A 20581-nucleotide genomic window follows, 5' to 3' on the forward strand; every position below is an offset into this window, starting at 1 on the left:
TGTAACCATTTGTCAACTTTCAAGCTGTCGTCGCTGCCCTGATTTTACTCTCCATACTGAAGTGTTTTATACAAGTGTTTGAAGCACCATTCTGCTTTGGGGGTGCAGGACACTGACTGACTAATATGACCTAAAGCATTGGTACACCAACTAATGTCAGCAGAGCTTTACACTTTTTAGTACAACATTATATTTGTTTGACAAAATTAAATCGATTTAAAAAGGAGGGAGGAGGAGCAGGCCCCAGTGAAAATCCTTACAAATCCCATATATGAAAAAACAGGGGCTGGAATTGAACTTGAACTCACTGTTCCAAGGTTTGAAATGAAAGATATCATATGTCAGGGAATGAGTGACTGACTGATAGTACATGAATTACCGTCACACAAAATTCTGAGTTAAGTAAGAGAAAAACAAACAAAAAGTTTAATTTTCAACAATTTATCACAAACCAAAGATCAGCCACTTGAAAAATTATAACTAAGCTATCATTTCCCAAGGATTGCGATAAGCAGCGACTGACTGATAGCACAGGAATTACTGTCACACAAAATTCATACAAACAATGGACAGAAGGTTTCATTTCCAAAGATTTATCATAAACCAAAGATCAGCCACTTGAAAAATTATAACTAAAACTGTCCTGACTGAGATACACGTGGCTAAATCCCAACAAGGCAGAAATGGGTACATAAGACAACCTGATTTTAATTCGAACATGTTTTTTAAGTACAGCATGAAGCAGGAAGTTCTGCTGGCCTAATTTTTGTCCACATACACAACACTGATTGGTCATTTTTTTTTTTTTTGGTGATTTTTGTTGTTGTTGATCTTCCTTATTATCATAATGTGTGGTTAAACATAGGTAAAATACAACCACATAAGGTCCATGTAACATCTTTGTTTTCCACCAGGTAGCCGAGTCCGAACAGGCAAATGAGTGAAACTAATACATGTACATCTAGGCTAAAAAATACATTGATGGATTATGACTAGGTAAACAATAACATCATCTGAGTTTACGTCTCAATATTCATGAACTGATCAACAACAACGTCAAGAATTACTGTACTCACTGTTTCGGAAGTACTGTAGAAACTTACTCGCACATGTTGAAAACATGTTGTTAAGTCTATACAAAGCGAACATTTCACCTATTCTGGAAATCTGAAAAGCCTAATAACACCAAACTTCTTCCATTCTCAACAGAAGTGAAATAACCACACCTGCTTGTACTGTAGACACATGACTGATTTTGTATATTTGCCATGCTGTAATAGCTCATGGACATGATTTCTTTCTGTATGACGAACATGTTACATACAGATAACAAATAAAAAGAAAAAATGCTTTTATTCATAGCTTTTCTTTTCTTCATGCTAATTTATGATTACTTTCAAGCTCAGATGAGCTCTTATTATAAAGGCTATAACCACAAGACTCCACAGGATAATCCACAGCACTTGGTATCTGGTATTATCAAAAAGCTGAACAAATTTAGTATGAATGCTTGAATATATTATATTAACAAGGCTGCTTTCAAATCAATAAGTTTTTCGCATCAAGAGGAGATAATCACTACCCATTCAAAACATACTACATTTGTAGAACTTGTTTCTATCTGCGAGTTGAATGAATGTGAATTTGACAGTCCAATGAAAGGGCATGAATCGTGCAAGACACAGTCCATGTTTTAGATATGGTTCTGAAGTTGTGCTCTGAAGAAACTCAGTTCCCGAGGTATTTGTAGACAAGGAAGGACTCCTTGCCAGTGTACCGCGCTCCAAGCTGTCGGCCATCTGGTGTGGGATCAGAGAAAGCCATCATATCTTTACTAATGATGACACCATACTCGAACCAATGCCTGGACAAAAAAAAAACAAAAAACAAAAAGCAAAGTTTTCAACAGCGTACACTGTATATACATTATAAATTCATTAACAACAAAAGTAGTTTTGGCAAATCAAATTGGTCTGAATGTTTTCATATGTCGCCTTATGGACATATAAACCAGCCAAGGTCATTTATAGAGAAATGTGATTCACAGAGTTTTGTGAAAGTGGATTCGGAATGATAACATTAATTATCCTGTATCACACAAAATACATTGCTTTTCATATATATATTCCTGTATCCTGCTGCCGACGTCACTGTGTCAGCTGACTAGGTCATCCCCCTTTGTTCGGCTGTGAAAACAATGACATCGGGGAAGTCATTCGTCTCCTGCACTAAAGTGATTTGTCTTTTGCAGGATAAATTTGTTACATGGTTACAGTGTAACATGTGTGTACATGTGGTTGTATATGTATGAGGGACTTTTTACCTAACACATTCCAGGAGTTTTGTGGCCACGCCCTGACGCCTCTTCTGACTGTACACCCAGATGCGACTGATGCCCACCATGGCAGGGGAGGGCGTAGTCTCTGAACACCATGGTCGATGCCCCGGCTGGCTGGATGCACTCCCAGGCTGCGAGTCGAGGATAACACGGTAACCCTGAGACGGTGAAAGAAAACAACACATTAGCTGACAGTGTTCATGCTGTGCTCAATACTGTCTTAATATCACATTTAACTTTAAGCCAAGTCTTCAGTTTTGTACTTGGCCCCAAAATACTTGTGTAACACAATATTAAATATGAACTAAATCTGTTGCTGTCCCATTTGGTTCCTGTACAAATGTATTGGTTCCAGGGTTTTGTTAAAATTGTAAATATACAACTGACTTACGACCGATGATAGCTAGTGCACTTCTGAACAACCAGGAAAACTGCCACTGTTTATTTTGGGTATCCTTTTAGTGGGCCAATTTGAGCTAAAATATTTTCAGACATTAAGACACCTTACCTGAACTGTTATATAACAAAATATCGTAACAATATAGGAATGTACTACATGTAATAAATTTGTGATTCTCTCTTCCCTCTAAAAGTTTCTCCTTTATAAGGATCAGTCAGGTTTGCAAACGAAGGAAAACATGAATACCCTGAGTTAAAACCAATGTCTCCTCCGCAGGTATGTAACCACACCTTCTAACTTACAACAGTTATAAAACTAGCAAGATCTGGATTTGAGACTGTGACCTCATAAATTCCATAAAAAGAAAATGATGACCTCAAATTGTGCCCAGGTCATCACAAAGATGACTGAGTCATGCATATTCATAATACTGACACATAAATGATTAATTGTTGTACATTATACACTTCGACTTCTTCGATATATTTCACACCATTGTATGAATTGATCATACCAAATGACCTCAAGTTATGTACAGGTCCCCACAGTGAATAGCCTAAACATTACTGTACCCTTATTCTTCAACCATTTCAACCACCTCTGAATTTTGAAACATTCTGAGAGAACTAAGGCGAGCAGGTGAATAATGTGCACAGTTTTATGAAGCTTGAATCTTTAGTGACACAAACAAAGCATTTTTCGAATCATTTTCATAACAAATGTATGCATAAGTTCCACTGAAAAGAATGCTTTGAAGGTTGAAAAGGTTGGGGATTTACAGTAACCATTTTGACCAATGAGTGCAAGGTAAATCAGACACTGTTGGTACATAACCACTGCTCACCTGGGAAATGGGCTCTGCCACACAACATCCCACCACTCTCTTCTCATCCGATATGTACAGAAATACCTGACAGGGAAAACCATTCCAACATTCATCTAAATTTGCCAGAGGATGCACAAAACTGTCCCTGCTTTTGACCGTATTTTACAATTTCTGATTTAACATGTAATATTTTGGGTTTCACATCACATCATGCTTGCACACTCAAAAAGTAACAATCCCTGGATTTTCGTTAACCTCACAGTACTTTAATCAGAAAATTGGTTCGTGTTAATGGTAAGTTACATCGAAATCAATATTTGACATGAAGTGTGAAAGCTTACTTAGAGTTTTTTTTGTATTATATACACAACCTTTAGCCTTAAACAAAAAATATGTATTTTGTCAAAAAAAATTACCATCTAACTTTTCACCCAATTTTTCAAATTTAACATTTAGCAAGTTATTTCAAAACAAAATCCCATTCATAGTTTTGACATAGGAGGCATGATTTTCAAACAACTAGCAGGCTCCAGACAGTGGTCTATTGCTGCCTTGTCTACAATGGTGGATGAACTTTTAGACAGTGTGACCATGTAACTCAATGTAATAATATGCTATACATGTAGTTAAATTAATTTCAACTGCATACTTCATTGTTCTGACCACCTTCTCTGTTAAATTCTGCCACTTATGTGAATGAGGACCAAGTGCCTAAGGATGCTGGGGTGAATGGAGAGACGTTCTCACCTTATATGAAGGATGTGATGAAATCATTGTATCAGAGAATCCCAATTCTTGAGCCATTATCTGATTGATATCTTCAACCTGACAAAAAATAATATAAACCAATGTAAACAAAGGCGTAAACACAAAGAACAATGTAAACAAAGGTGTAAACACAAAGAACAATGTAAACAAAGGCGTAAACACATAGAAAGAACATAGTGTAAAAGAGCATCTGATACCTTTGGCTTAAGACCTAAAATTTACAGATTCATGTAACAATGAAATTTATTTTAAAAAGTTCAGCATGCGAGGTTTCCCAGGGTAATATGCAAATATTTGAAAGCAACAAAATCTTCCACAAAAAAAAAGCAAAACAAAACAAATAGAGAAACACCTTGATTCTTCAACTTTTTCAACCACTGCTGCGAAAATATTATTAATAATTATTATAATATTTCGAAACCTTCAGAGAGCACTAGGGGTGTAGAGAAACAATCTCCATAGTTTCATAAAGCTTGTCGCATCTTCAGTGACAAATCATTTTTGGTGTCATTTTCATAATAATTGTATGCATATATTCCACTGAATAAAGTGCTCTGGAGGTTAAAAGGGTTGAAGATTTACAGCAATATCACCTACAGGAAGAGTAAAGGATAACTGTATTTCCATAACACAAAATTACACGACTGCTTTTTTGTAGTGTACAAAATGTGTAACATCTTACCTTTTTGTAAAGTAGGGGTTCATGTTATTTATTTATTTTTTTTAGATACATTGTAATCAACACTTACTTAAAACCCCATAATGCTGGGAGGAAATTTAATTTGCAGAGGTAGACAGTCCTACATGTACATGCATTTCTCAGTGAAATCATTATAACTCACAAGTATGACTTACAAAACTTGATTTAAGACTGGCTTTGGTAGGGTGCATCTTTTTCATTTTATATTAGAGTTCTAAAGTTTTAGAGGAATGAGCCAGCTCTCTTTTCATTTGTTCTTTTTTAGAAAATTTCATAAGGTCATAATGCTGGACATTTGTATCAAAAAGAAAATACATTCATGATGACTGATGTGTTAAATCTTTATCTACATATGCGAGTAACATGTTGAGTCAAGTTAAGAGATTCGTCATGCTTCATTAGTGTCTTTTTCATTACTGCCTTACACACAGTGAATTCAGTGTGTCGGCACACAAAATGTCACATTTAGAAATTATGATATTTAAATCTGACAAAAAAAGCTGAAGAGAGTCACACTTATTGAAGCGTAAAATACAGAAACAATCAACTCAGATTCAAAGTTACTAGTTTGCACAAGAATATTTTCCTTCTCATGAATCCAACCTTCATGATAGCAGAGTAAGGACCATTTGTGAACTACAGTGAGTGAACTACAGGTTAGCATGGCAGCATGGTGTATTGACAAAAAAGCCTTTCAGGGCTGCTGTGAGTTCAACTTTAGTTCATGCTGATTTCCTCTCCAGCTCAACATTGAAAGGTCTGCCAGCAACCTTACGGCTGATCGTGCGTAATACCCTAATGCTCGTAATACCCAAAATAAATAAACCAGTGTAATATCTCACCTTTCTCATGGCGTATTTAGGATCACCTGGCAGAACCATCAGCACACGTCCGCCATCATCATCATAGTCCTGTAACACTCGCTCCTTTTTCCAGCCCTGAATACAGGAACAGAACATACTTTCTCTTCTACTTGCTGACTCAGTAGATACCTTACGCTGGCATGGGAATTGACAGTCACAAAAAAGTCTGAAGCTTCTCAAAAAAACGTCTGAAAATACATGTGCTTTACCCACTCCCTCCCTCCAAATTACATTACCAATGTTACAAAATCAGTCACTTTTTGTTTTCAAATTTTATACAAAAAAAAAAAAAAAATTCTGAAATTGGCCAACTGTAGAAAACTCACATGCCTCATGCTAACCTCAGGATTCACCTGGAGTCCTGATTTAATCCAGCTGGAAGACTGTCTAACTCCATAATCTAACTGACTAATCTCTGTATCTAACAGGTCTTCCTTGTGCCTTAAGTCAAATCAGCGAGATTACACGGGGTTAGGCGGGAGAAAGAGGGGGCTCTCGCAAACTCATGTCGATAAAAGACATGATTTTACAAAAGCTGCTAACGTTGCCGTTGAGTGGACAGACAGGGCTCTAAAAGATTATATATATTACTGCAAAATCCCACTTTTTAGCTTGATCAGTTTGCGAGAGCCCCCACCTTGTCTCAACCAAACCTGTGTGAACTGGCAAACTCGGGAAATGCCTATGAGGCTAATAAACTACGCCTTGTTAACACAGTGTGACTTGTTGAACCTATATCTGAATGGCATTAAACAAATGAAAACACCACAAACTCTGTTTTGTATGATTTGCAGAATTCAACAAATGACACATCATTTTAACACTATACATAGTACAGGTGGGAGTCTGATATTTATCGAAAAGTAATAATTTGAACTAATCTTGGGAAATACAGAAAATTGGATTTGAGAAGCAATAACAAATTTTTTTGGCAAAAAATCTTGGGAATTGTAATTCTTCAGCCTTTTCGTACGTTTGCAAGCTGTTTATTCAAGCATATTCTGAAGGCACTGTTTTATGCTGACTGATAAAATTATACTTTTTGTAAAGCCCTGAAATTGGCCAATTCAACCAATGCAGTGTTGTCTCCAAAATGAAATTAAAAAGGTGCATAAATTGCACTGTAAGTTACTCTTTCACATGCGAAAAGGTTGAGGAATTAGGGTACAGCTGTTTTTAAAATCAGCTGGTACGACTTACAGGGAACCTGAGAGCCGTGATTAGGTTCTGGTGGAATTTGGCATGCATGGCTTCATCAGCTGATTCTCCTACTGTGTAAACCATACAGCAAACATCACACTGTGCAGCACCAAGTTTGGACTGACCAGCATCCTGCAAACAGTCACCACAAACATTTGGTACATGTGTCGCTCCAACTGCTGTTTACAAAATCACATAATGACCTCATTGTTGAGATTTACTAGTTTCTAAACCACAATCATAAGAGTTCACTTTTGGAAAGGCTAATTTTACATGTCTATTACAAAAAACATGCAGAATATAACTACTGTGAGAGAATTACAGAAAGCAATTTTCTGATTCATTAATCTGTTATCTAGTTTTTGGTCGCACCTCTTGTGTGTTTTACAGGCGAGTTGAGTCTATGAAATCCAAAAATGGAATACAAATAAAACTGAGAATACAACTTTTTATTTTGTTCAGGATAGTCCAGATTTAAATTAGATGACTTTCAAGTTTATATTCATTTCCTCCTCCAACATTAAAAAAACAAAAAACTGCAGCAATCAGAATTGGTATGGCTTTAACTGTATTTGACTTAAACATGTGTCCGTAAAGTACAGTTTAAATGACAAATAAATGTCATAAGATACAGCTTTTGGTCTCTAAACTTTTTTTCCAGCTGAAGATCACCTTACCTTCTAAACAATCTACAAAACATCTATCTAAGATCAACCGTGCTCTTAGAATCAGGCTAAATGGGTAACTTAGCTATGGAGTGAGTGAGTGCTTGGGGTTTAACGTCGTACTTACTTGCCTTACTGATACGGGTTGCACTCATACGGGTTGCACTATCCCCTTCATGCTGAACGCCAAGCGAAGAAGTTACTTCCTCTTTTAAAGTCTTAGGTGTGACTCGAGCCAGCATTAACCCTGGATCTACTGTTCCCTAAACGGACGCTTTACCATCTGTGCTATCCGGGCCGGTCTTAGCTATGGACAAAATTCTATGTCAAGTACAGTACATACTGTACCTGGATATACATTTAGAAATAATTACTGAAAAGGCTCTGGCAAATGCACGAGGTTCTGCCTAATGCACAAGGTTCTGGCTAGTGCATAAGGTTCTGACGAAAGCATAAGGTTCTTGATATAGGTCAACCAACTTTACACAACACTTATGTGAACTGCAACTTTACTTACTATGACAAGTTGGTCGGAGTTGTCTTTCCCTTTTTTCAATTTGTTCAGTCCTGGAGAGTTCACAGGTGAATGAGATGACCTTTGGGTGGGTGAATCACAGGGTCTACATTATCACAGAAAAAATATTTATTTATTTATTTATTCATCTGATTGGTGTTTTACGCCATACTCAAGAATATTTCTCTTAATACGACAGCGTCCAGCATTATGGTGGGAGGAAACCGGGCAGAGCCCAGTGGAAACCCATACCATCGACAGATTGCTGGCAGACCTTCCCACGTATGGCCGAAGGGCACAGAAAAAATAATAGCAACACATGTTAACAGTTATGATGCCTCTTAAATATTATCTACTGTATTTCGATTAAAGTTTAGCATTTTTTGTTCAGCTTAATAAATCTGTGATCAGAAAAACTAAGGTGTTCTCCTTAAAAGTACACTGTACCAATTTAAGTGATATATGTGCTTCTGAATGCGCATTTTTAATCTACCAAACTTTTGGTGAAATACAGTGCTTACATAACATGGCCTAAAATGTAGCCTAAAAATGGTCTTAAGTCATACTTCATATTAAAAATTTTAACCAAACTCAGCAGCCAATGAAATTGTCAAAGTACAGAGTGTAACAGTCACAGATTTGGTTCATATTCAATATACTGTTACACATTTATTTTGGGCAAAATCGAAGACTTGGCTTGGAGTTAAATCTTGTATTAACTCTTTAAACACTTCTGAACAAACAGGCCCTGGAATCATTTGGCACGTGCATTCAACAAGGATAACAAAATCCTGGCAAATGTTTACTTGAAAATCTTGGTGACTTTGGGCCTTCCGGGAGCAGATGAGCGTGTGAAAATCGGGAAGTACTTCTGATCATCTGATGGGGGCTTCAACCCTCCTCCTGTTAAAAGGCAACAAGTGAATCTGAAAGTTAAACTCCACACTAAAAACGTTTTCCATTTACAATACTGTGATCCCTTTTAGGACTATGGAAAACTGAAGCGGCCAGAGTAAACCTCCAACTTGACATGTCCAGCAAGTTACAGACCAACTTTTCCCACTGTTAATTAGATACATGTACTTATATCATACTTTCTGGATAATATGAAACAGTCTTCAAAGAAGGCTAAGATTGTGGAAGCTTCCATATGAGCATTGAAGGCCAATTATAGTCACAGAGGTCCAATGAACAATTGAATGCGAGGGAATCTAGAAATTCCCTGTCCAAAGCTGGAGTTGAACCCACACCTCATGTGTCTGCGTTTGCGAGACTTTTTAAAAACTTCCTACCCATATCACAGCCACAGCATTCCACATTTTCTAGTGAATAACCTTTCTTCTGAAATACATGTACAAGAGCTTTTATTCTGAAAACAAAATGCTGTTACTGGTAAATGATGCCTATGCAGTGCCCCCAGTACATGCTATGAAGAAATGCTTCTCAGCTTCTTCTTTATTTTCTTTTTTTAAATTAAAATCATGTAAAGAATTGTGCATACCAGTATAGATAAACTTACATGTATATATTCAAAACAGAATACTGTCAGTGGCCAATGATCATGCCTCACGAAGTGTTCGCAAATAAGTACGTTAGATTTAATATTTCTTGGTTAATTTTATCAAATCAAGAATTGTGCTTACTTGTAAGTATAGAAAAACTTACTAAGAGTCGGGCCTGATTTCCCAGAGGATGATGTGCTTTCAGACAATTCAGACAGGCACACACTGATATCCGATGAGACGGATGGGGAATTACGCCCACTGGAGCTGCCATCTTCAAACAGATCAGCAGAGTTGGTGTTGTCAGAATGACAGGCAGAATCTACTAATGGACTGTCCGTCTCAACCTTTCCCACAGCCTCTTGCTGTTTGTTCTTGACATCAGGTACGAGTAATGTGTTTGCCTTTTTCACAAATTGGTTTAATGGCATTAGTGGTTTGGGTGATTGAGAAAACAGATCAGGAGTTTGTTCTGCCGCACTCCCAATACTGTCTGAGACTTTGTTCTCTTTTACTGAAACAGGAGTTGAATTCTCGTCACTGGAGGATGCAAATTCAAACACATTGTCCCTCTTGGACTCGTTCATGAGCTCCTCTCTAAGCTTTCTCATCATGGCATCATCATCATTGTTTCTATTCCTGGAAGAATTCAGAGCCAGGTTCTTCTGTGCAGCAGTTGTTCTTGTCTTGGCTGACATCCACAGTTTTTTCCCTTTGTCAGCACTCCCCTTGCTGGGCATGTCCCCTGCTCTGTGGTGTACAAATTTCCAGCTGAAGCCCTGTTTGACGACTAGCGTTGTACTCTTTTCATTCTGAGCTTTATCAATGTCTGGAAGAGACCGACCCTTGAAGAATCTGTTGCTGTTTTTCTCCACATCCCAAGTTAATGGTTGATCAAACTCGTCCACCACAGCGTATGGGTCACCCTGGGCAGGTTTAGCCAGAACTGGGGAGGAAGACTTTATCCCGAGGTGGAAAACCAGAGCATCTTTCACCAATGGCTTTGCTACTTTACCAACACTTTCATTTTTCTCCTTTGTTTTTTGGAGGTTAGAAGATGAACGCTCTTTCAGAGGAAATCTGTTCCGTTTACTTTTTGTTTTCAGACGTCTGGCTGCGTTTATTTTAACACCTGAGCTATTCTCGCCAGTAATCTTTGGCACCACAGATTTTGACAGCTGTAGATTTATCCTTGGGGAAGCCTGGCTGGCCAGGCCTTTGTCTCGGCGTTGTATGGGAGACAAGTAAGGATGTCTGGTCGGGTTGTAGAAAGAGCGGATTTCAAACACTGGGCTGTCCTCATCCTCATCATTATCACGCTTGGCTGAGACCAGACTTCTGCGAATGGGCGTCATTGATGGCTTGGATTGCTCAGGGGGTTTCTCTTTCGGTACATCCGGCTCAGATAAACGGGGACGTTTGGAGGGACTGTTCTCCAACATGTCCAATACAGAACTGTTAAATGCAGAAGACAGAAAATATGTGACTCTCTTGTGAAACTCTCTTGTTACATATCGCACCACATATTATGTGAAAATTATGCTCATGACTGGGAGCATCAGCACATCTCAAAAAACAAACATGGATGGAATTTTCAATAGCACAATTTCTCCGATCTTTACTAAAAGGAGTACAGAGTCTTTTCTGATTAGCTGGTGTACTAGACAAGCGAGTCCAGACTATGCCGGACTATGTCAGATTTATTCAAGCCTGACCAAAGCTGTAGGGTTTGACCCAGGAAACCTTATCTCAACTGTGAGCCAATGAACGTTGATTCTGTGTCCCAAACAGTATACAATTTGTGTGTAAACAGGCTTTTGAAAAAATGGCAGAAAAAAGTAACAGTTTACTGAATGTGGTGATGCCTTTGGTACTAACAGGTGAAGACGTGATCTGCTGATTCGAACACGGGGAATTACATGTGTAATTTGTTACTTTGATTAAGTGAAAAGTTGACTGTAGCAGGTAACCTGACTGACCTGATAAAATTAGGCCATTTCAAACTTTTTTTTCAGAGTTTCTAAGAATTTTTTTTTGCCACTGTGCTGCTCCAACTTACCGAAATTGGGCACGGCATTACAGGTTTGCTCTCGTAATTTTGCTGCCAACTCAGGACAATGTGAAAGTACACGTAACTGATGGTGTCAGTAACAAGCTTTAAGGTATTTACCCTAATTAATAAAAATAAATGTTAATAAAAAACTAATATAATTGCTGAAAAACTGACCAAACCTTAAAAAAAAACCTTGACATGCTGCAAGAAACAACTTTTTATTGATGGCTTTATTAAACACAACACAAACCTGAAAATGGGCACCTGACATTTTTAAAAACACACCATTGAGGAAAATGTCATGTTACATAATATTGTACCCGGGTCAAACATATCAAGCAACCTTGGCCTAGTATATGTATATAACACAGGCAATTGATTTGGCACCCCTTTTCAGGCTAGCAAAATATCATCACAAGTTATGTACCTTAAAGGGACATTCTTCTTCCGTTTGGATGGAGTAATGCCAGTTGCCATTTTGGTCAGCTGCATCTGAAAACACAAATGTAAGAGCATCCATGATTCTCCTCTAATGCTAGCAGCTTCACTCCTGTATAGTTACATGTAACAAGGTCTAACAATGAGCCCACCTTTTTTTAGTGCAAGCCTGTCTAGAGTCTACATCAATGTTCCTACTGCAGAACATTCCCGTGTATTAAATCTTTTATGAGAAAAATATGCTTTGGCTGGTCATATAACATCCTCAGTAGAGGAGATGTGTGTCAAAATTGGCTGCAGGTTGCCATAGTTAGAGTCCACTCGGCGTAGCTGAGGTGGTGTTTGAAGGGCCAGTGCTTCTAAACTTTCCTTTTTAATATACAGTACAGCATGGCATAAGCAGGTAAGGACCTAATAAAAGTACAATCCCCTAGGCCAGGGATTGGGATTTGCAGACTGAGAAAATGTCATGCAGAAAAAGTTATGGTGGTTCCAAATGCAGATAGGAAAATACACATCGTTTTGGGAGGGGATCTCTGTCACTAGTGTTAGATGTTGGACCATTACCATACGTCTAATTCTTTTGGCTACTTTTCACCGTGGTTCCAGTGTGCACTGGACTAATGATGCCCGAAGGCATATTTTCATACTATAATACAGGCCATTTGGGGGATTCAACTCGCTAAAGAAAACATAACATGGCCAGATCAATGGCGATGTTTTGCAAGAACACAGGACTAAAATCAACCCAAATCGGCACGGTTACTGAGGAGCTAAGACAACAAATCGGGTTGGTATAAAAACTGGGGACAAGTTCCCTTAATTTCTGTTTCAGACACTTCTCAAACTCCGGGTGCTGAAAATTCTGTGCACTTTACTATGGCTTAAAGTAGCAAGTTATCTTTATGCGTCTCTACAATGGCTACATCATTCATCTAGAACCGATGTATGACGAAAACATGCAGTATGATGTACGAAAAACTATATCAACCTGCCAACTTTGGAATAAACATTAATAATTTGGATTCATACCATACTGCCAAGTAGTGTCCTTTCAAAATTATTATAGGTATGTTAAGTTAAATAACGCGAATCACGCTTGGTTGCTAATAGCGTTAAGCAGACGTTGACACATTGATGTTGTTGTTGTTAACAGCGACGTATTAGTTTTACAAGCGACGGACAAAGCAATCAAATCAAGCTTATATAAGCATTTGTCCTTACCATTTTTCATAACCAGAATGTACTTACACACAACCATAAAAGAAACGTACCTCGCAAACAGTGGGAAATGTCACAAAACCCTCAAATTTCCTAATGCTGAGCCAAACATCAATATACCGCCACAAGAAATTTGGCGCCAATTTGTTGACTCGGCTGGAGCGAAACACATTGATTGGTTCTTTATTCAAGGGAAGATAACTCTATCTTATTAACACACTCAGGTATTTACACATTGATAGTGCCCCCCTGAATCGAGTGTTAATCGTTTACCTAAATACCGGTATAAGATTTATATATCTGACTGGTGTTTAAAGCCGTATTGGTACTCAAAAATATTTCACTTATACGACGGCGGCCAGCATTATGGTGGGAGGAAACCAGGTAGAGCTCGGAGGGAAACCCACGACCATCTGCAGGTTGCTGGAAGACTGCCCCATAACCCACGATCAACCACAGATTGTACGTTGGAAGACCTTCTCACGTACAGCCGGAGAGGAAGTCAGGATGAGCTGAAATCAACCTCACAGCGACCGCATTGGTCGCTCGTGGGTCGCTCGCGCTGGGGTGATAACCCCATCCGCTACGGAGCGCCCCAACCAAGAAGATATTTATTTGTATTAAAAGAAAACCATTTATTACAGCATTAAACAACTAACACACACACACATTCAAAATGTTCCAATTTTTCATGTAGTTTGGACATGCTGGAATGAATGGAATATCCACTTTAATATGAACAATTGTTACACGGTGTACGGTGCATATATTGCCATTTCAAACGACGTACATGTAGAGTGTCTCTTTGATAAATAATCTGTATGAGTGTGAAAATACTGAATTTTCTACATCCGAACTATTATACACCCCACCCCCTTCCACCCCAACACATCTTTAACTGCTTATTAATAATATGAGCCTATTGCAAAGATCGTTTTAATATATTCCAAAATTGAATGCGGAACGACTTCAATAAATCCTAAAGCAAGATGAAAATTGTCTGCCTTTGTCTCCAATTGACATCAAGTACATCTCATTTATAATGTGTAAAAACAGTTACAAAAAAGCTTTACTGCTGTTCTGATGACAATTTGGACAGGAAATTGTGTTCAACATATAACTATCTATGCTACTATATATATCGGTAGTGAATAAATTTCCGGATAAATACATGTTCATGCATTTCGAGAACTTCAGCTAAGGCGTTTACAGATTTTATAGATCACACCCATTCTGATAAAAGCATATTTCAAAGATATTAGAAGTGGAGAGCAAGAGCAAATTATTATCAATAAAATCACTCATATATCACATGATTACAATTAGACTTAGATATTAAATGATTATACGTACAGGGGAACCCTTTCTGGTATTCATGGAATATCTTTTGTAGGCCTACATAGGTCTATGCATTCATTTTGAGCAGGGAGCGAGTGGTGCATTTCAACTGACAGGACACACCGGGTTCTGGTTCAAACCCGGTGTTGGACAGGAAATTTGATACACCTTCTCCTACACCAACTCTTTGTAGGACATGTATAATTAGTCCCGAGGAGGGCTGTTGATTAATCCCCAGAGAGGACTGTGTGATTAGTCCACGAGTTGATCGGGCTTTCTGATTGGTTCACGACCAGAGCTGTGTGATTGGTCCGCGAGGAGGATTGTGTGATTGGTCCATGAGGTGAGATTGGGATTGGTCCATGAGGTGGGCTGTGTGATTGGTTCCCAAGGTGAACTGCGTGACTGGCCTAGGAGGAGGGCTTTATATGATTAGTCCACGATGGAGGCTGTGTGACCGGTCTTAAAGTTTTAGCTAGCTAGGCCATTTAACAAATCTTTGTTGTGTAATTTTTTGTAACCTTGCGTGTAAGTTGCATCGCATTACGGCGTTTTACACTTAACAGACAAAATCATTGGAAATTGGATATACGGTACTTATACGATTGATTTGGCGTCTCTCTCCAGTCTGGTTATCAAATCCAATACAGCTCCCTCCCTATCGCCAACTAGATCTCCGGAAATAGGTAAATACTGTACTTCTTCCAGTCCAAGCTACCCCCGATATCACAGTTGGTAGAGTGTCCGCTTCGGAGGCGGTAGATCGAGGACCAGTCCTGGGTCGGCTTACATCTAACACCTTAAAATAAGAAGTTGTAACTTCCTCGCTTGGCGTTCAGCATGAAGGGGATAGTGCAATGACTGGTTGACCCGTCTCAGTATAATGACTCGGGCGGGGCAACTTACTTGCTTTCGGTAAGTCGTCTAAGTGAAGCAGCACTACATAAGTGGTGGAAATCCGTCCTGCAACAAGGAGGCACATTACCTACACTCTAAGGACTCCTTCGTCGTCATATGACTGAAAAATTGTTAAGTACGACGTTAAACCCCAAGCATTCACTCACTCTAAAAAGTATCATACTTTATTATTTTGATGAGATTCCACCAAATAACATGCATAAACAAAATAACACTACTGCACAAATGGCTGGTGTGAGTCGAGGCGGCCATCTTGAGAATTTTTTCAAATCAAACATGTTGCTATCAGATTGCGCGGCCTAAGCTGTGACGTAGCCTTTACCCGCTCATTCCATGAAATGAAATAAGATAACACAGAACTACAGCACAAGACATCATTTTGAGATCGTTTACGTGTGGCCGAGGGGCCATTTCACAAAGTGTGTGGCAAGTGTGTATCATTTACGGACCACTTCACGTAAAATCAGTTGCTTTTCAAGCCTTATAATATTCAACGACGGTATCACAAATTATGTCAAACAGTGGTATACCGTCTCCGCCAAAAAAAACCGCATTCATCTCACCAAATACATTTTTATCGTTCCTTTTAGCGTTTAGTTAGCAGTTTCGACTTAACAAATATCAGAATCAGTGCAAAATTCATCAGGGATGTCCAAGCTGGGAATGAAAAGAGGGCATCTCACCGGATAACGCTTAAAATTAATTAAATCTTAAGATATTGTTTTTTTTATCTCTCTCTGAATTTGATTACAACTTAAGAATTAAAATGTTGTGATGTTTTTTTCTGCTTTATTTTATAAAATACATCAAAATTATTGAAACGTCGTGTTCAAACTGAGGTGATTTCTCGGGCTTACCCGATAACTAGATCAGCACTGCTTTCATCTTAGTAGCGATCGCTACAAAATTGAGCATAAAATCCGGCGACAGTTAAATGCCTAGATCAAACTGAATGGTGCTTACATTTATTTCCATTTGTTTCAGAATTAAACATGAATGTAGCTGTACAAAAATCCTATTGTAATTTTGTAAACATTTAACAGGGGTCAAAATCAGCAGCACAACCTCTCCGGAGGATACGACATGAACCAGGCAGTGCATCTGTAGCTAGGCTATTTAAACTGGGTCGCTGGAGTTCCTAGTAAATGATACAGTAGGCCCTACAGTTCAAACAGTGGAAGAAGTATTTTTCCAGTATGTCCAATTTCCAAGAAAACTATATTTATCGACTGGGCCTTCCTCGCCGAAGTCCACAACTTCTATCTACCATACGCTACTGCTTAGACTATAATACGGAAAATACCTTCGACGTTAGACAGCTAGAGTAAAGGTGGCGTCACCTTGCTCTTGATAATGAAGATGCGCCGAAGCTGTGTCAAGATGAAGTTTCGCTAAACTTCTGGGTTGCGAAAAAAATCTAAAAAAATATTTAATGCCGGTTTAAGATACTTTGAATGGTGGTCTTTCACTTTAAACTTCTAGCATTACACTGTCTCAACTTGACGTCATATATATTCTTTCTTTTCTCATTAGACTTTCCCTCTTGTTGCACACTATTTTATAGAAAATGGAACTACTAATCCTCAATCGTAACATGAGCCATTCCCTGATTACCAAGCAGGGTGGGGTGATGGAGGGTTACCCGAGGTGGTGGGGGTGAGGAGGTACCGGAACAACGTGTCTGAGACTGCGGGGGGTCAAGGCGATGTGTCTACCGTCAGATACCCTCTGGGGACATATTTGAAAGCAACATCAAACGACACATTAATGGAGTTAGGTACACCACAAGATCTCACCGACCTGTATATGCCGTACGAAAAAATTTCAGTTTTGAGTAACAGATTTACTCATAGAACTAAGTGAAATAAATAAAATGTTTCTATATGTTTTTCTCTCTAGACAATCATATTTAGATAGGTACACATCATTTTTAGAGAAAGCTGTCGTTGATTTTCTTTTTCTTTTCTTTTTTTATGCAAAAAGAAGGTAAGTTTATAAATATACCCATGACATATGAAAAACTATTCTTCACGCTAGATAATTGCTCCCTTGGTGAAGCTGGAAAACCGACTCCAATTTTTCTTTTAATGAACTCTTTTCTTGGATGATTTAAACGTACGTACCCAGCATAGTAATCGATGCATCGACGTAAGCCGTATGTGTAATAAATGCTCAGCTGACACAAACTCATTTCACAATGCATTTTTGTCTTCGTCCATTTCAAATCTGAGATGCGAATATGACTTATGTGGCAGTAACTTTAGAGGCTTGTCGGACATTAATTTGCCTGCAGGAGATACATTTTGGAATCATTTCGATAGAAAAAAAATGGCATGACGAAACAGATCTATTATACAGAATTGCTCAGATAAGTCTGGTATATATCTGTGAGCAGCCTTTTACATCAGTGGCAGAAATGAAACCAACATGTATACTTTGCAGTGTATTGAAAGCTTCACAAAACACTCAGAAATGGCTGTTTAAATGGGTTTCGATATTTTTATGGTGCCCAATTTTTAAGCATCAAACGACCACGTGGTCGATTTTATAATCTTTTATGTTCCATGAAAAAATGGTAACAATGAAATATAACACATTTGGGATATGCATGAGGGTTCAATTAACGAATAATCGAGAATTAACAATATCACAAATAATTTCTCTATGGATATCGACAAATAAATTGACCAAATCGATAAACATTTGTCAATATTGGTAAATATTTATTGATATCGAAAATTTGATGAACGAGGTCAACTTTGGGATCCCAACAGCCCAGAAGTAAGTTATAGGCATGAGGCCATTTTTTTTCATTGTTTCCCCTGGACACTGGCCCATTTTCTCTGTTCGCAATGTGGTACACATTTATGATATAGTAATACAAGGCAAGGAGCTATGGTTTCCTCTGGACTCGGCGTTGTCTTTCCTCCGTTTGTAACCCGCTATAGTCATGTATATGGCAAGGGGCTATATTTTCCCCCGAACACTGACCCGTTTCTTCCGTTCGCAATTTGCCATGGCCAGGGAGACCTGCATGACAAGGATATATGACCACTGCTACGTTTTCCCTTTTTGTAAGATACATAGTAAAGAGCAACAGTTTCTCCTGGACATTGCATGATGCGTTCCCTCCGTTCGCAATTTGCTATATTCAGTTACATGTTTTATGGTTTCTTCTGGGGATCGTTGTGTTTCCTCCGTCCGTGTTTTGCTGCTGTTAAGCGCAAAGCAAGGGATTATGGTTTTCCCGGGCATTGTTGCGATTCCTATGTTCGTATAATTTGCTAAAGTCAAATACATGGCAGGAGGCTATTTCTTTACTTGGGATTGTTGCACTTCCTGCGTTAGTAATTTGCCATAGTCATTTGCATAGCAAGTGATAATAGTTTTACCAAGCCCCGACCAACAGGGAACAAGATTCTATCAGTTAGTGTGCAGTCGTCTATTGGGGTGACACGTTATCAAATTTGGCCAGCCCGTGTGATTGTTCATTTGCCTGGGAATCCATGCACCATGAATAATATAAAGGAGCTTGGTTTTATAGTATATGGGCATCAACAAGTACAAACACGTGAGTAGTTGTTATTCTCTTCAAAGATCTCCTCTATTCTGTAACACGATACTGTCAAAGAATAGTTACAACAATACACCGTTATATGTGCTTGTCATTAAGTGCCGTTATAACAATACAACCGAGTTAGGGCCATTTCACCGACACAAGCCGGAATAGAAGTGTGTATAACCATCGCTGCTACCTGGAACACGACTTCATATACGAAGATTTTACGTCCATCTTTTTTCTAGTCTCTGATTACACAGTTTATAGCTTTATATGGTTTTGTTTATCATGTATGGATAAACGTAACCTTTGGCTCAGAGAATTGGATTTCACATAAACCCTGGAGAAACTCATAGAGAGAAGATATTTTATTATACGGTCTTCTTTTCCAGGTTTTACGAAATAACAGTTCTGCAAGCGTTTTAGCTGCACGGCAAATGCTTCCGAAGTAATTCTTCATCAAACGAGAGGAATACACGATAACAAATTAGAGCGCCCTCTTCATTCTGCACGAGCATTGTATTTACATTTAGGCATGACCGTGTCGTTGGATCTTGCGATTCAAATTTTAAATTATGAAGCCCCTGCTTTGATTCCTCAAATTAATTAATTATTTAATCAAGCACAATGGCCATGTAGAATAAACGGATATTAATGTTGACAAAAGCAAAAGGGTTTACCCTATACCATGATTCGTTCGCTCGTATATTGCGGCGTTTTCAGTATGCGAATATTTGGGTCAAACCAGAGATAGAAGAACCTTTCCTTTAATTTGATATGAAGACATATGTACAGGATATCAACGACATATGACGTTATTTACATATATTTACGTTTTATAATTCCAAGGGGCCAGGCCCTAGGGATGCTCAGCCCACCTGTAAAGCCCTGAATTATTCAGGAATGCAATATAAGATACTAAAAGGCACAAGAAAATTTAGACATGATGAAAGTAAATGGTTTTCTACTGTCTCCACCCAAACACGCTCATTGTAGCATTTCCACCCAAATGCGTCAATTCTAGTGCTTCCACCAAAATACGTCAATTCTAGTGCTTGCACCCAAATATATCAATTCTAGTGCTTGCACCCAAATACGTCCGTTCTAGTGCTTCCACCCAAATACGTTAATTCTAGTGCTTTCATCCAAATAAGATATCACTGCACTTTGCAAACGTTGTATTTACTTAGTTTTAGTTCCTCGAGAAATTCTTGTTGCGCAGTAGACGTTCGGATTCATGGTGCATGGAGGAGATAGAAAGCCCGGGGTAACCCACTG

General features: G+C 38.5%; 1 protein-coding gene across 1 annotated transcript; it reads right to left on the reverse strand.

Annotated features, from left to right (window-relative positions):
- Positions 1-1264: 1264 nt before the first annotated feature.
- On the reverse strand, positions 1265-13618 carry LOC135471108 (N-acetyltransferase ESCO2-like). The gene is made up of 11 exons (XM_064750167.1): positions 13542-13618; positions 12257-12321; positions 9940-11231; positions 9081-9177; positions 8278-8380; positions 7096-7227; positions 5875-5970; positions 4312-4389; positions 3583-3648; positions 2324-2496; positions 1265-1864 (listed from the first exon to the last, which is right to left on the reverse strand). Exons 2-11 carry the CDS (start codon positions 12319-12321, stop codon positions 1729-1731), a joined length of 2238 nt encoding a protein of 745 aa, XP_064606237.1. The 5' UTR covers positions 13542-13618; the 3' UTR covers positions 1265-1728.
- Between the last annotated feature and the right edge of the window lie 6963 nt (positions 13619-20581).

Source organism: Liolophura sinensis, chromosome 7 (assembly GCF_032854445.1).
Source record: "Liolophura sinensis isolate JHLJ2023 chromosome 7, CUHK_Ljap_v2, whole genome shotgun sequence".
Classification (NCBI taxonomy): Eukaryota; Metazoa; Mollusca; class Polyplacophora; order Chitonida; family Chitonidae; genus Liolophura; species Liolophura sinensis.